General features: G+C 37.8%; 1 protein-coding gene across 2 annotated transcripts in view; it reads left to right on the forward strand.

Annotated features, from left to right (window-relative positions):
• LOC150100720 (uncharacterized) overlaps positions 1 to 16,922 on the forward strand; it is a 217,321-nt gene that overhangs the window by 185,248 nt on the left and 15,151 nt on the right. For both annotated transcript variants that reach the window (XM_090402097.1, XM_090402100.1), the window contains one exon: positions 894 to 928. In XM_090402097.1, coding sequence (XP_090258223.1) covers positions 894 to 908 — 15 coding nt within the window. In that variant the 3' untranslated portion in view covers positions 909 to 928. The remainder of the gene's footprint in view (positions 1 to 893; positions 929 to 16,922) is intronic.

Raw genomic sequence — 16,922 nt, forward strand, 5'->3', positions numbered from 1 at the left:
CAACTGGCTGGAATGATGTTAATATAATGTTAATATATGTATATAGTAGACAACACAAATAATAGGACTTTAGCGTTGATGTATAATTTTTTTTTTTTTTTTTTTTTTTTTTTTTTTCACCAGAGGTCAGGCCAACAATTGTGGTAGCGGTTAGTCAGTGTCTTTAACGAACCAGTATGATTGTAGTATAGCTTGTTTCCTGTGTATATTTGTACGCTCCAGAAGATGACCTTAACATAAAGGTCGAAACGTCGAATTGTAAAATTTTAGTAATAGTAAACTAAAGTTTTTATTCAAACACGGTAGTTGTCTCCATAATTTCCAAAAATGCATTCGGATCACCGTGCAAGCCTAAAAGAAAGAACTTTTCCAATACTTTTACCACCACTCCCAAGATGGTGATTCTTCTGTAATTAACTACCGCAATTTTAGAGCCATGTTTATACAAAGGAACTACTTTGCCTTCCTTCCACTCACTAGGGACCATACCAGAGTTCAAACTTAAGTTAAATAACTAAGTAAGAGGCGTTGACAATTCCTTTGCACATTCACGCAACATCCGAGCTGATATTCCATCTAAACCTACAGTAGTGTTCGCATTTAAATTTTGCAATATAATTAAACTTAACTTAATGTGAGAATTGAAGTTAAGAAATCAGAAGTACTTAGCTTCAATTCTCACATTAAGTTAAGTAAAAGTTTTTTGAGAATAAAACAATACAAATGAATACAATAGCAATTAATAGTGATATGTTAAACATGCATATATTAGTTTTATAATTTATATGCTTTACCTTAGTATAAACTTCTAGTATAAAGTTAGTATAAACTAATTTTCATATCCTTTTGTGGATTTTACAACATTCTCTAATACTTTATGTTTTTTTTTATAGGAGTGCTGCAAATAAAAATAGTTTGAGTTTATTAAGTAAGTGTATATATTTATATGATCAGAGGCTCTACTATTAATAGAGGAATGTATTTTCAGTGAAAATATTTCTGTTTGCTTTACAGAATATGTTTTTTTTTTTCCTTGAAACATTTGCATTTATTAAAAGAATAAAAAAGCTTTCTTTTTTTTTTGTTAATGTTCCCATGAAAATAACAGCAGTTGAAAAGAATGCAGTATTATGCATATTTTGTCTACAATGCCTGTCAATATATCATCATCATTATATATTATTGATTCACTGCTGGATGAAGACCTTGCCATGATGACTCCAAGACTACTTTTCAGTGGCTTTTCTTCCCCATGTCATTCTTGCAGATCTGCTAATTTCATCATTCATCATGATTTGGTCAGTGATATCATTGTTTTGCTTCATGTTGTATCCAATTAAGTACTTCTTTTGTCTATAATAAATTTAGTTTGATCCTTTATCCAAGTGTGAGCAAATAAAGTTTGTGCCTGAAAATATCTTCAGGACTGGGGTAAGGTAGTACAACACCGGGCAACTCGTAGCAAAGGTGGACCAAGCTAACATCACTCCTATCTCAATATCTCCCATAATGCAAAACGCATCTCCTTGTGGATATGTATAATGTTATGCATTAAGGGAAGGGCCACTACCCAGACTAGTTTCGACCTTTATTGAGGTCTCTTCAGTGGGAGCCAGGCCCAGTGGGAGGTATCTCCACTATTAATACTTCCTTTTTAATTATCAAATTGGTTTCACGTTAGCTACAGGTGTTTGTTTTTTATTTATACTGTAAATGTACAGGTTATTTCAGTGATATTGCATCTGTTAAGACTTTGCCAAGATTACACCTGAAATTTTTCATCTCTGCTGAATTTTTTTAATTAGTCCTTGTGGAGAATACTCAAATGTGTAAACTGGATATTTTATTACTTTATTAAGGTGAAGTTTTTTCGAACTATATACTATGTTCTTGGTGCGCAGATGCCTGGCAAGTTTTAATACACTAATTTTTCCTCCCTCTTATACATTGTGTAAATAAAAGATTTTCATTATCTGTTTAGCAGTGGGAAAATAAATTTTAATTATTATTATTATTATGTTACACCTCCTTTGAGGTCACGTAATAATAATCTGCCAACTACACAGAACCGCTAATACTATCATCATCATCATTATCATCTACACCAATGCCATCTGCTGTCCACTATCACCACTAGTATTTTTTGTCTGTGCATGTACTCATGGCTGATTTATCTGTATGCTTTTAGTGATATTGCATCTATGAAGAATTTTTCCCAAGATTATGCTTGCATTTTTTTAATAGTTTCTTGTGGAGAATACTCAAATGTGCAAACTGGATATCTTATTACTTTATTAAAGTGAAGTTTTGATATTTAAGTTGCTCTAGGATATCTATCTTTGAGGATTTAATCCAGAGGAGCAAACCCCTCCCCTCCCCACTCTGTGTTATAGTTGAAATTAAAATAATCAGCTGGTAATATGGTATACTTTGTCAGTATACATGAAATATTAATTTCAAATCTGATTGTATATTAATTATGATAATGTTACATTATTAAGTTTGTTATTTATGGTGATAATTAATATTAATTTAACTGAAGACAGAATAAAACTGAAGATAGGCACCATCAGCATAATACTATGGATAAGAAAGTGGAGGTTATTATAGAAATTGCACTTTAATAATGTGTCAAAATAATTGATTTTCTGAGATGAAGACTAAAATGTGTAAAATACTTCTAAATAATAACTATAAGATCTGTAAATAAAAAAATGAATAGATATTTATTTATGTATTTATTTATTTTATTTTTTAATGTGAATCCCACCAAAGAGGCTGTAAACCTATCTACAAGACAGTCACAAACATTGGAGATCAGAAGCATTACCTACTAGTCCAAACAGGAGGCTGGTTAGACTAGTGTTGCTGCTTGATTTATAGCTGAAACAGCTAACACTATGAAGCCAACATATTATAAAATACGGAGTGGAAAGAAGGCAAAAAGTATCACTCCACAAGCATGGTTCTAAGATAGAAGTCTCCAACTATAGGCCAGTCTGTATAACTGCAGTTGTGGTCAAGGTGTTGGAGAGATTGGTAAGGAATAGAATACAGAATTGGGTTGGTGAATATAGCATTCTTTATGGTCAGCATGGATTTGTAAAGGGTAGTTCCTGTTTTAGTAATTTACTTGCATTTTATGATAAAGTAAAAATGGTGGTAGATAAAGGAGAATCATATACAGTGATATTTTTGGACTTTGCAAAAGCATTTGATAGATTACCACATGGTAAGTTGGTGTACAAGCTACAGATGATGGGAATAGATAGTATATAATAGATAGTTACATGGATCAGAGATTGGCTCTCTGAACAATACCAGTAGGTTGTGTATGATGGAGCAGTATCTCAAAAAAGGAGGGTAACCAGTGACGTGCCCCAGGGTTCTGTTCTTGGGGCCCCTGGGGCACATCACTGGTTACCCTCCTTTTTTACAAGTGCAATATGTTGCATTTTGGAGTGCAGAAATATAAGGCTGTGTACTATATTGATGGTACTGCAGGAAGTGGACGAGATTAGAGATTTGAGAGTGATGGTTGCAGTAGACTGAAGTTTAGAAGGCATATTGCTAGTGTTGCAAAGGCTGCACATTGTAGTGCTGCTATGATAAGAAATACTCTAACATACAAGGATAAGGAAGTGGTCGTGCTACTGTATAAGACACTGGTCAGATCACCCTTGGACTACTGTGCTCAGATCAAGTCACCTGTTTTCAATATGATATGGAGACATTGGAGAGGGTCCAGAGACAAGTTACTAAGACAATATCAGGAGTTTGGAATGCTGGCTATGGAGAGAGAGAGAGAGAGAGAGAGGGGTTGAAGAAATGTGGATTGCAGAGTTTAGTGGATTAGGAGGAAGAGAGGTGATATGATATAGACATTTAAGTTAGTGAGAGGATATTATAATATTAATCCAGAGGGGATTAATATGATAATCCCCTCTGGATTAATATGTAGAAGGTTACAGTCTTAGGGCACAGTCTTGCCCTACTTCCACTGCTTAGGAACTTGGCCATGCAAGACGTGTATTAGAAAAATATGTCAAGGGCTGGCGTCAACTCCCTGGCACATTCCCTCAGAGTATGTGGTGATATATTATCAAGTTCCACAGCCTTCTTTACATCTAGTTTGCTCAACTCCCCATACACCTCTTGCTCACTTACAGTCAATCTCTCTCTCCTCCCCATCATCAACTGCTCTGAATCTCTCCATGAAGTCACATTCACAAGATTGAAAGACCTTTATGAACTGCTCATTAAGTTTCTCCACCACACCATCTGCAACAGCTGTCTTTATACCATTTTCTCCAATCAATTTCATCCTTCCATAATCATTCTTTCTTTTGCTGGCTATATATCGAAAGAACTCCTTGGGATTCTTTTTGACTTCATTAGCTAACTGCTCTTCATACCTCACTTTAGCTACCCTCATCAATCAAGTCACCCGCCTTGCCTGGTCTTTGTCCTCCTCATGGAATTGGTTATTTCCACCTCTTATGCATCCTCCATAATGCCCTTTTTCTCTGTATCGCATGCTTAATCTCTTTATTCATCCATTTCACACCTACCTTATTTAACCTTCTCACTCTTGGACATTTAGACATTACATCTACTAGATAGTTTTTGAAAATCCCCCAAGCTGCATTGATCTCTTTTCCAGCTAACTCCTCATTCCATGCTACACCTACAAGCTGTCTCCTGAGCTCTTCATAATAACCGCATTGTAGTAGTTCCACATATACCCTTTTCTTATAGAGGTCCTCACACTGCTGGCAACGACCCAGGTAATCACTCTCATGGTCACTCTCACCAATTGGTGGGTGATTTGACACTTCATTTATAATTGCATCCTCTGATGAGATGACAAAATCCAAGATCTGCAATCCTCGTGCCCTCTGTTACATACTGTCTGAGGTGGTTATTCCTCAAAAACTCAAGAAACTCATTTTCTTTACTTCCAGTTGCTATCTCATCATTCCAGTCTATATTGCCATAATTAAAATCACCCATAATGATCACTCTTTTCTTATTTGCTTGGCTAATTTGATTATACATTTCATAGTCACTACCATCCACATTTCCTGGTCTATAACAACATCCAACCAAGTATTTCATTCCATTGACCTCTATCTCACACCATACTGCCTCAAAACCACTGACACTATTTCCTTCTTGCATTTCTACTTTGTATGGACATAACTCTTTCTCTATCATCAATAGCACTCCCCCTCCCTTTTTACTCCTTCTATCCTCATGAAACACATCATACCCTTCCATCTCTATTCCTGTCAGGATGTCATCCTCATCTAACCATGTCTCACTTATTCCAACAAATTTTGGGTGAACAGATTCAATTAGTGGAACCATTTCATCTGCCTTGTTTCTTACACTTCTAGCATTTGTATATAAACACAACAGCTCATTCCTGGATCTACAGCTAGTTCCACTGATACCACTCATTCGATGTGATCCCTCCATGCTCGAATGGGGCCATTTCCCTTTCTTATTATTCATTTTAGAACCCTCTTCAATTCCAACTGTTTCCTCTTGATTCCAGGTCACAGGTCATCCCATTCCTTTCCTATCTACATATGCTCTCACATCCTCTTGGAGCATCCACCTTTCTCATGCTGTGTACCCTTGTCCACCCTGAGCCTCCCTGTTTCCCCGTTCATCTTGCACACCCATTCTCTCATTTTCCATACTCATGCTACGTACTTCCTCATTTATAACCATCTCTTTAATCTCTCCTGTTGTACTCTCCTGCTCTTCCGCATCGCTTCCCACTTGATCTGATTCATTCTCTGTACTCACAGCAACAGTTTCTCCAAACAACTCGCACCATGGTGTATTAAACATGAAAACCTTTGAAGAAATGGAGTAGTATTCATAGTTAGAAGAGAATACAGAAAATACATTTTGGGTTACAACTCAGTGTTCAATAGAATAATTCTAATCAGAATACCCAGTGAATGTTGCACTCATACAGGTGTATGCACCCACTACTACAGATTCAAGTGAAGATGAGGGAGAAGAATTTTACAGCAGCTTGCAACAAGTAGTATACAGTATTTATAAAACAGATTCTCTTTTGATATTAGGTGATTAGAATGCAAAATGGGTAAAAAAGAAGATAGGCATAACTGGAAAATTTGGTTTAGGACTGAGGAATCAAGCAGGAGAAAGGATGTTGGAGTCTTATGTTGAAAACAGTTACTTTATTGCAAACATTTGCTTCCAACAACATAAAAGAAGATTGTACACATGGACTTCATCTAATGGAGAATACAGAAATCAGATAGATTATATTGTTGCCAACAGAGGGTGGAGGAGTGCTATCCAAGCAGAAAAAAACACTACCTGGTCTAGACTGTGGGAGAGATCATGAATTATTGATAGCTGAATTCAAATTTAAATTAAGAGCTAAGAAGAAACAAAAGTGCAGTATCAGATTTGATTTAGATCCTATAAATGAAGCATAAGAAATGGGAAGATTCGGTCATGGAGAGATGAATGAGAGAGGAGAGGACTTGATTAATTTTTTCAAAATAAATCAACTGTTAATCACAAGTACCTTAATTTACCACAGGCCACAACACAAATACACCTGAACGTCACCAAACAATGAAATCAAAAACTGTATAGACTATAAGAAATGCAAACATTCATTCTAAATGTCAAAACATTAAAAAAGATTGACATGAATACAGACCATGAACTACTATCAGCCAAACTAAAAATCAGTTTTAAAAGAAAGAGAATAAACCACCAAAAACAAAAGATGATAGACATCTCAAAACTTAATGATAGCTTGACCAGATCTAACTATCAGAGAACATTGAAGGAAAATTTAAATAATCTTGCTTTAGATTACAGTCTTGGAGTCTTGGAAAAAAGGTAAAGAAATTATTAAAGAAACATCAACAAAACACCTCGGCTACCAGACAAGATGAATAAATATTGTTTTACACCAGAGATTTGGGAGAGAAAAAGAATATTCAAAACTAACCTCTCAAAAGAAGATAATGCAGAAAATAGAATATTATACAAAAATTTGAAAAACAAAATAGAGAAAAAAATACAGATTAGCAAAAATCACATTTTAGAAGAAAAAGCAGGGATGTGTGAAGAAGTATACAAAAAACATGACTCCAACACCACTTATGAAATAGTTAAAGAGATAACTAGAACATACTCACCCAACCCAGTTTCAATATTGCAAAAAGATGGAACCACAAGAAATAGCAATGAAACAATAAAAGAAATATGGACTAATCATTTTAAAGAAACATTTGCAGTTGAAGAACACATAGATCAAGATGCCTTCAACCCAGAAGAACCCTCTGACACAAAAGGCATCCTAAATGAAGAAATACATAGAGCAATCAAACAGATGAGAAATGATAAAGCAACTAGACAACATTCAAAAAGAACTTCTGGGAAAAAAAAAAGGTGGGGGGGGGGGGGAAGAAAGCATAATAAATTACCTAAGGAAACATAATAAATTTAGTTTAATCCTTTATCCAAGTGTGAGCAAACAAAGTTTGCACCTGAAAGTATCTTCAGGACTGGATTAAGGTGGTACAACACCAGGGCAACTTGTTGCAAAGGTGGAGCAAGCTACCAACACACCTATCTCAGTATCTCCTATAATGCAAAACACATCTCCTTGCGGATATGTCTAATGTTATGCATTAAGGGAAGGGCCACTACCCAGACTAGTTTCGACCTTTATTGAGGTCTCTTCAGTGGGGGCAGGCCCAAGTGGAGATATCAGGCAGAAGCATTAGCAGTTCATCTCTACCTATAGGAATTGCCAATTGGTGTGCCACCCTTTTTTTAATAATTTACTCTGGATGTTGTACCACCTTAACCCAGTCCTGAAGATACTTTCAGGTGCAAACTTTGTTTGCTCACACTTGGATAAAGGATTAAACTAAATTTATTATACTCTAACCAAGTGAAAAATAAACTTTCAACATCTTTCTCTAAATCCAGAGTAAATTATTAAAAAAGGGTGGCACACCAATTGGCAATTCCTATAGGTAGAGATGAACTGCTAATGCTTCTGCCTGATATCTCCACTTGGGCCTGGCCCCCACTGAAGAGACCTCAATAAAAATCGAAAATAGTCTGGGTAGTGGCCCTTCCCTTAATGCATAACATTAGACATATCCGCAAGGAGATGTGTTTTGCATTATTTTGCATTATAGGAGATACTGAGATAGGAGTGTTGGTATCTTGCTCCACCTTTGCAACGAGTTGCCCTGGTGTTGTACCACCTTAACCCAGTCCTGAAGATACTTTCAGGTGCAAACTTTGTTTGCTCACACTTGGATAAAGGATTAAACTAAATTTATTATACTCTAACCAAGTGAAAAATAAACTTTCAACACCTAAGGAAACAGTTCAACAAAATATTAAAGAAAGGAAATTTACCAACAGAATGGAGAACAGGCCAGATCATACCCATCCAAAAAAAAGGAGCTGTCAGATTCTGCACTAACTATAGACCTATCACCTCTTCTAAGCCACTATTATAAAATATTCACCGGGATTCTTCAAAACAGAGTTAAAATTCCTATGAAGAACAGATGGAAGAAGAGCAAATGGGATTTAGAAATAGGAGAAGCACAATAGATTCAATTTTCATATTAAACAGATTAGCAAATCTTATGAGAGACAAAAATGAAAAACTGATGCTGTTTTATTGACTTCAAACAAGCTTTTGACTCAATAAACAGAAGCAAACTCATTAAAATTCTAGAAAACAGAGGGTTCGACAAATACCTATTAAATTGTATCAAGAATTACTATTCAGAAACACAAGCAATAGTGAAATACAAAAACATAGAAACAGATCAAATAGCAATTAAAAATGGAGTTATGCAAGGCTGCCCATTACAATATTTATTCAACCTGTTCCTAAAAGAATTAGTAGACGAAGGACTACAGATGTGTGAAGGCATAACTGTAAATGGAAAAAATATAACACATTTAAAGTATGCTGACAATATAGTTATCACTACAGACAGTCAATAAAAATGAGAAAATATCCTGACCAAGTTGCATCAAACAAGTAACAAATATGATATGAAAATCAATTTTAGTAAAACAAAACTAATGATAATAGGAAGAAAAAGGGAAGCAATCCAAATAAAAATAGGAAATATAGTATAGATCAATAACATAGAAAAAGTAAAGCAGTTCATCTAGGATCAATGATCACTGAAGATCTAGACTATAATAAATTTAGTTTAATCCTTTATCCAAGTGTGTGCAAACAAAGTTTGCGCCTGAAAGTATCTTCAGGACTGGGGTAAAGTGGTACAACACCGGGCAAAGGTGGAGCAAGCTACCAACACTCCTATCTCAGTATCTCCCATAATGCAAAACACATCTCCTTGCGGATATGTATAATGTTATGCATTAAGGGAAGGGCCACTACCCAAACTAGTTTCGACCTTTATTGAGGTCTCTGCAGTGAGAGCCAGGCCCAAGTGGAGATACCAGGCAGAAGCATTAGCAAGGTCATCTCCTCCTATAGGAGCTGCCAAACGGTGTGCCACCTTTTTATTAAATTACTCTGGATTTAGAGAAAGATGATGAAAGTTTATTTAATAAAAAGGTGGCACACCGTTTGGCAGCTCCTATAGGAGGAGATGACCTTGCTAATGCTTCTGCCTGGTATCTCCACTTGGGCCTGGCTCCCACTGCAGAGACCTCAATAAAGGTCGAAACTAGTCTGGGTAGTGGCCCTTCCCTTAATGCATAACATTATACATATCCGCAAGGAGTTGTGTTTGGCATTATGGGAGATACTGAGATAGGTGTGTTGGTAGCTTGCTCCACCTTTGCAAGGAGTTGCCCGGTGTTGTACCACTTTACCCCAGTCCTGAAGATACTTTCAGGCGAAAACTTTGTTTGCACACACTTGGATAAAGGATTAAACTACATTTATTATAGTCTGACCAAGTGAAAAATAAAACTTTCAACATCATGAAGATCTAGACTATTTCGAAACCATAAAATACAGAATCAATAATTACTATTATTACTATTACTATTATTACGGGCAACTCCAGGGAGTCATTAGACTCATCGAGGGAGGCCCCAAATCATATTCATCACAACTATTTGACATTCATACAGTACCTATCATACCTCGCCTTAAACTCATTCACTCTCACAGCATCCACCACAGACTCAGGGAGCGCATTCCACTCATTCACTACTCTAAAAGTAAAGTACCCAGCTCTAACACCTTTACTAACCACACTTTTGCCCAGTTTCCATGGATGTCCCCTAGTCCTCCCACAACCAGCCCTGTTCTCAAAAATATCTTCTGAATTAATTTTATAGAAACCCTTCAGTAATTTGAATGTCTCAATCATATCTCCCCTCCTCCGCCTATCAACCAATTTTTGCAACCCACAAATCCTCAACCTGTTCTCATACGGTTCATTCCACAGACCTGCTATCATCTTGGTCACTTGCCTCTGGATCCTCTCCACCTCCTCCCCATCAAGAAGAAACCTAGGTGACCAAATCTGAGCACAGTAGTCTAGATGGGGTCTTATCAAGGCTCGATACAGAGGAACAATAACCTGCTTGTCTCTGCTTGTCAATGTATTCTTCAGCAACCAAGTGATTTGATGAGCTGATTTGGCCACTTTTGCAATGTGTCCCCTAAATTTCAATTCCTTATCTACAAACACTCCTAAATCTCGTGCCTCATCAATTTCCTGGAGCACGGTTCCACCAATGCAGTAAACTGCCTCCAATCTTTTCACCCCAAAATGCATAACCTTACATTTTGCCACATTAAACTGACATCCATTCTCCTTAGCCCAGACCTCCAATCTATCCAAATCATCCTGCAAAAATTTGACGTCATCTGCATTCACTATTGCCCTACCCAACTTCGCATCATCCGCAAACAAATGAACTGTTCCTCTCAGATCCTTTCCTATATCATTTATGAACAAATTAAACAGCAGTGGTCCAAGAACAGATCCTTGTGGCACACCACTAGTCACAGGCCGTCTTGTGGACTCTACTCCTGAGTAAACCACTCTCTGATATCTCTCCGTCAACCACCCTCCTATCCATCTCACCAACCCTATGTCCATCCCCATATGCCCCAATTTACTGATTTGAATTCCATGTGGTATCCTGTCAAAGGCCTTGGCAAGATCCAGTAGAATCACCGTAAACCCATTACCCTTATCCAATTCAGCCGTCACTGTGTTATAATATGTGAGCAAGTTACTGAGGCATGACCGACCCTTCACAAAACCATGCTGTCCCCGATACAGTATCCCATTTTCTTCTATCCAATCTTGTATTTTCCTCTTGACTATTTTCTCTAAGACCTTGATAATGATTTCTGTTATGCTGATTGGCCGGTAATTTTCAACAGCAGCCTTGGAACCACCTTTGTGCAGTGGAACTATTTTCCCCTCTTTCCACCCCCTTGGGACTGACCCAGTCCTCAGGCTCAAATTAAACAAAATGGTCAAGGGCACTGACAATTCTTTGGCCGCTTCACGTACGACACGAGCTGGTATACCATCCAATCCCACAGATGTATTGACATTGAGGTTCTGTAATAGACTAGTTACCTCTACTTCATTCATCACAATTCCAGTATAAGCTGTTGGTTCTTCCATTCCTGCAAAGTCACCACCTGGGTGATATACTCTTGCAAAGTGCTCGCTCAGTAATTCCACAATATCAGCTGATTCAGTTACCTCCCTACCCTCAGCATTTTTTAAGATCATTCTACCATGAGCATTTTTCCTTTTACTTGCAACATATTGAAAAAACTGTTTGGGATTCTCTTTAGCCTGCGTGGCCAATTTCCTTTCGTAATCTGCTTTTGCTTTTCTTACCACCCTTGTTACCATCCTGGCCTGAGCTTTATACTGTTCTTGCGCCTGATGGTCACCCTTCTCCTTAAAATTCCTCCACAATTGTTTCTTTTTTTGCAGCTCAAGCTTAATAGTGTTATTCATCCATTTAACCCCTAATTGATTTATTATTCGGACTCTTGGTATACAGTCAACCATTGCCTCCTGCAAACAGTTCTTAACCGCCTTCCATGCACTATCAACATCCAGCCCTTGCAGTTTTACATGCCATGGCATTGAGCCAAGCACACACCTAAGCTTGTCATACTTACCAGCCCGGTAATTCCACATGTACCCTGTCTTAATTGTAAATTCGACTCTTTTAGCCACCTCCCAAGTCATGACTTTATGGTCACTCTCACCAATTGGTGGCAACATGGTCATGTTCATTACAGCCACATTCTCGGTTGCAATTACTAGGTCCAGCACTCTCTGCCCCCTGGTATTTTCCAATACATGTTGCCGTAGATAGTTGTCCCTTAATAACCGCATAAAATCCAATTACTTCCTCCCATGTGCCCTCTCCTCTTTCCAGTCAATGTTACCATAATTGAAATCACCCATAATAGTTACCCTTCTTCCACTCATTTCTTCTATTTGCTTATGCATACTATCCCCACCATCCACTCCATCACCCGGTCTATAGCAGCACCCAATTGTATATTTTGTTCTGCTGGATTGTATCTCACACCAAACAGCCTCAAATGCGCTTTTTTCCCCATCATGCAGTTCAACTTCTATACTCCTTGGCTGAAGATCATCAGCAATCATCAATAACACTCCTCCCCCCTTTTTATTCACCCTGTCACTCCTGAACACGCTATACCCGTCGCATTCAATCCCACTAGCTTTATCATCTTCTGTCAGCCATGTTTCACTAATACCGACAACCTCTGGCCTGGAAGTGCCAACCATGGCCAAAAACTCTTCCTTCTTGTTCCTAATACTCCTGGCATTAGTGTACATGAATTGCAGAAGCCCATTTGTCCCATCCTTACTTTGATGCCTTATACTAACTATCCCATTCTGATTTGTTGTCCATCGTACTCGCTCGGGCATAATATGCTCATTCATACACTTAACTGCCCCCCTAAAGTCAGCATATCTACTCCCCCCCCCTCTCTTAATAAATCTAGTTTCCCTGAGTCTGTACATCCACTTCCACTTCATTCATCAACACTCTTTCAAGTCTCCGTACACCAACTCCATTCAAATGCAATCCATCCATCTTATATAAGTCATTTCGCCCATCGAACTCATTCCACACATCCACAAATTCCACACCACTCTCCATGCATAACCCACGCATAAAGTCATTGGCAATTATGGCCCTCCTTCTAAACACTTCACTGTCATACCGCGGTAAGATACTCACCATCCTAACTCTCTCACTCTTCTCTTTTGCTACCTCAAACAACTCCCTCACATCCTCTATCATTTCCATTTTGTCCTGTTTCAAATCATTCGTTCCTGCCACGATTATCATCTCTTTCACCCTCTGTTTTTGCAGTCGAATAGATTCGCTGACGTCCTTTATGATCGCACCCGGCTGGTACGACTTCGTTAAATTCTCAATTATTACGCCTCTTAATAGCGAATCCCCATAATGGATGGATAACAATGGGCAAACTACAAAAAATATGGAAAAATAAAGGATTAAGCAAAGAACTCAAAGATATATAAAACAATGATAATTCCCACAGAACTCTATGGCTTAGAATGCTGGATCTCAAGAAAAAAATAAATGGATAACTCAATGCTTAAGAAAAATGAATAGAACAAACTGGACAGAAAGAAAAACAAATGACAAAGTCAGAGAAGAACTTAACTTTAAAGAAAAAGTAATTACATCACTAAAAAAGAGCCAACTAAGCTGGTTTGGACATGTTTCGAGAATGAACCGAGAAAGACTACCAAGCATATTATTAAATGGCAGAATTGAAGGATAGCCCAGCAGAGGAAGAAAGAAATGGATTGACAACATTAAAGAAAGCACCCCACTTATAAAGACATAAAAAGACAGCAGACAGAAAGCAATGGCAAAAATTCGTCTTTGAGGAACTCAATCTGACATGAGCGGAAGAGAAGAATAAGAGAAATGAAGCATTTGAAGTAGAAGTCAGAAAAAAATTAAAAAGTTTCGAGAAAACATGAAGAGAATTATAAGAACTGTAGGAAGAAACAAAATGCACAGTCATAGAAGCAGCAAAGAATAACTCTTAATAAAGCAACAAGAAAGAAAGATTGTAAATGGTTGTCAGAAGAAGCTATTCAAATAGCAGAGGAAAGAAGAAAATAACAGAGAAAGGTTTGGACAACAGAGTGCAGATTTCCAAAGACAGGATAGGAAAGAAGCAAAAAAAATCTAAACAAAAGTTGCAAGGAAATTGAAGAAAGCAATATTATGAGTAAAACAAGAGATCTGTTCAGAAAAATAAATGATGTTACAGGGAAGTTTATCCCTAGATTAGGAGTTGTAAAAAAAAGTAATTCGGATAAATGTTTGATTGAAGAAGAAGGAGTGAAAAAGAGATGGAAAGAGTATGTAGAGAATTTGTACAAGAAAGATAACAGTTGGAATAAGTGAGACATGGTTAAATGAAGATGACATCCTGACAGGAATAGAGATGGAAGGGTATGATGTGTTTCATGAGGATTGAAGGGATAAAAAGGAAGGGGGGGGGGGGGGACTGCTACTGATGATAGAGAAAGAGTTATGTCCATACAATGTAGAGATCCAAGAGGGAAATAGTGCAAGTGGTTTTGAGGCAGTATGATGTGAGATAGAGGTGAATGGAATGAAATACTTGGTTGGATGTTGTTATAGACCAGGAAATGAAATGGATGGTAGTGACTATGAAATGTATAATCAAATTAGCCAAGCAAATAAGGAAAAAGTGATCATTATGAGCAATTTTAATTATGGCAATAGAGACTGGAAAAATGAGATAGCAACTGGAACTAAAGAAAATGAGTTTCTTGAGTTTTTGAGGGATAACAACCTCAGACAGTATGTAACAGAGGGCACACGAGGACTGCAGATCTTGGATTTTGTCATCTCATCAGAGGATGCAATTATAAATGAAGTGTCAAATCACCCACCAATTGGTGAGAGTGACCATGAGGTGATTACCTGGGTCGTTGCCAGCAGTGTGAAGACCTCTATAAGAAAAGGGTATATGTGGAACTACTACAATGCGGTTATTATGAAGAGCTCAGGAGACAGCTTGTAGGTGTAGCATGGAATGAGGAGTTAGCTGGAAAAGAGATCAATGCAGCTTGGGGGATTTTCAAAAACTATCTAGTATATGCAGTGTCTAAATGTATTCCAAGGGTGAGAAGTTTAAATAAGGTAGGTGTGAGATGGATGAATAAAAAAGAGATTAAACATGCGATACAGAGAAAGAGAAGTGGAAATAACCAATTCCATAAGGACTACAAAGACCAGGCAAGGCAGGTGGCTCGGTTGTTGAGGGTAGCTAAAGAGAGGTATGAACAGCAGTTAGCTAATGATGCCAAAAAGAATCCTAAGGAGTTCTTTCGATATGTAGCCAGCAAAAGAAAGAATGATTATGGAAGGATGACATTGATAGGAGAAAATGGTATAAAGACAGCTGTTGCAGAAGGTGTCGTGGAGATACTTAATGAGCAGTTCATAAAGGTTTTTCAATCTTGTGAGTGTGACTTCATGGAGAGATTGAGAGCAGTTGATGATGGGGAAGAGAGACTGACTGTAAGTGAGCGAGAGGTGTATGGGAAGTTGAGCAAACTAGATGTAAATAAGGCTGTGGGACTTGATAATATATCACCATGTATTCTAAGGGAATGTGCCAGGGAGTTGACACCAGCCTTGAAATATTTTTTTAATACGAGTCTTGCACTGGGTCAAGTTCCTAAGGAGTGGAAGGAGGGCAAGATTGTGCCACTTCATAAAGTAGGTGATAGAACTCAAGCATCAAACTATAGGGCTATCTGTGTCAGGTGTTGTAGTCAAGTTGTTGGAGAAGCTTGTGAGAACTAGGATCCAGAATTGGGTTGACAACAATGGTATTATCTTTCATGGACAGCATGGATTTAGTAAACGGAGGTCATGTTTTAGTAATCTGCTTACTTATTACAATAAGGTGACTGCTTCCATGAACAGAGGAGAAGGATTCACAGTAATATACTTAGATTTCGCAAAGGCTTTTGATAGATTACCGCATGAAAAGTTGATAGTCAAACTAAAGTGGACAGGGTTGGATATTAGATTGGTGCATTGGATTGGAGACTGGCTATCTAACAGGTATCAACAAGTTGTGTATGGGGGAGTGATATCCTGGAAAAGGAAAGTTACTAGTTCTGTGGCTCAGGGGATCTGTTTTAGGACCATTGCTGTTTAACTTGTATATTAATGATATTGGTGAAGATTTGGATGGAGATATTCAGTTGTTTGCAGATGATGCAAAGTTCGGACGAACCATGAAGAGTAGGGAAGATGTTGTGCCCTTACAAGAAGACTTGAATAAATTGAGTGATTGGGCACAGGAATGGGGATGTAAGTTCAATGTTGCAAAATGTAAGGTTTTAAAATTGGGAAAACAAAAATGGGATGCAGAATTTATGCTTGGTGAGGAGATATTGTTGGAGGTGGAGGAAATAAGAGATCTGGGGGTGATAGTGGATAAGTATCTGAAATTTAGGGGCCACATTGGCAAAATTGTGAAGACAACACAAAGGCTTCCAGAAATGATGCAGAGGAGGACATTGCCTTTTAGAAGTAGGGAGATTCTTGTTCCATTGCAAAAGGCTTTGATTAGGCCACACATGGACTATTGTGCCCAGATTTGGTCACCCGAATTTCAGAAGGATGAAGAAATGTTGTAAAGGGTCCAGAGGCAACTGACTAAGGTAGTTTCTAACCTCTGGAATGTTGAGTATGAGGAAAGATTGAGAAGATGCAAATTGCAGAGTCTGGTGGACACAGAGGAAGAGGGGAGATATGATAGAGACCTACAAGTTATTATT

Source organism: Typopeltis vanoorti, chromosome 12, assembly GCF_054136105.1.
Source record: "Typopeltis vanoorti isolate ZY-2024b chromosome 12, IOZ_Tvanoo_1.0, whole genome shotgun sequence".
In the NCBI taxonomy this organism is placed as follows: Eukaryota; Metazoa; Arthropoda; class Arachnida; order Uropygi; family Thelyphonidae; genus Typopeltis; species Typopeltis vanoorti.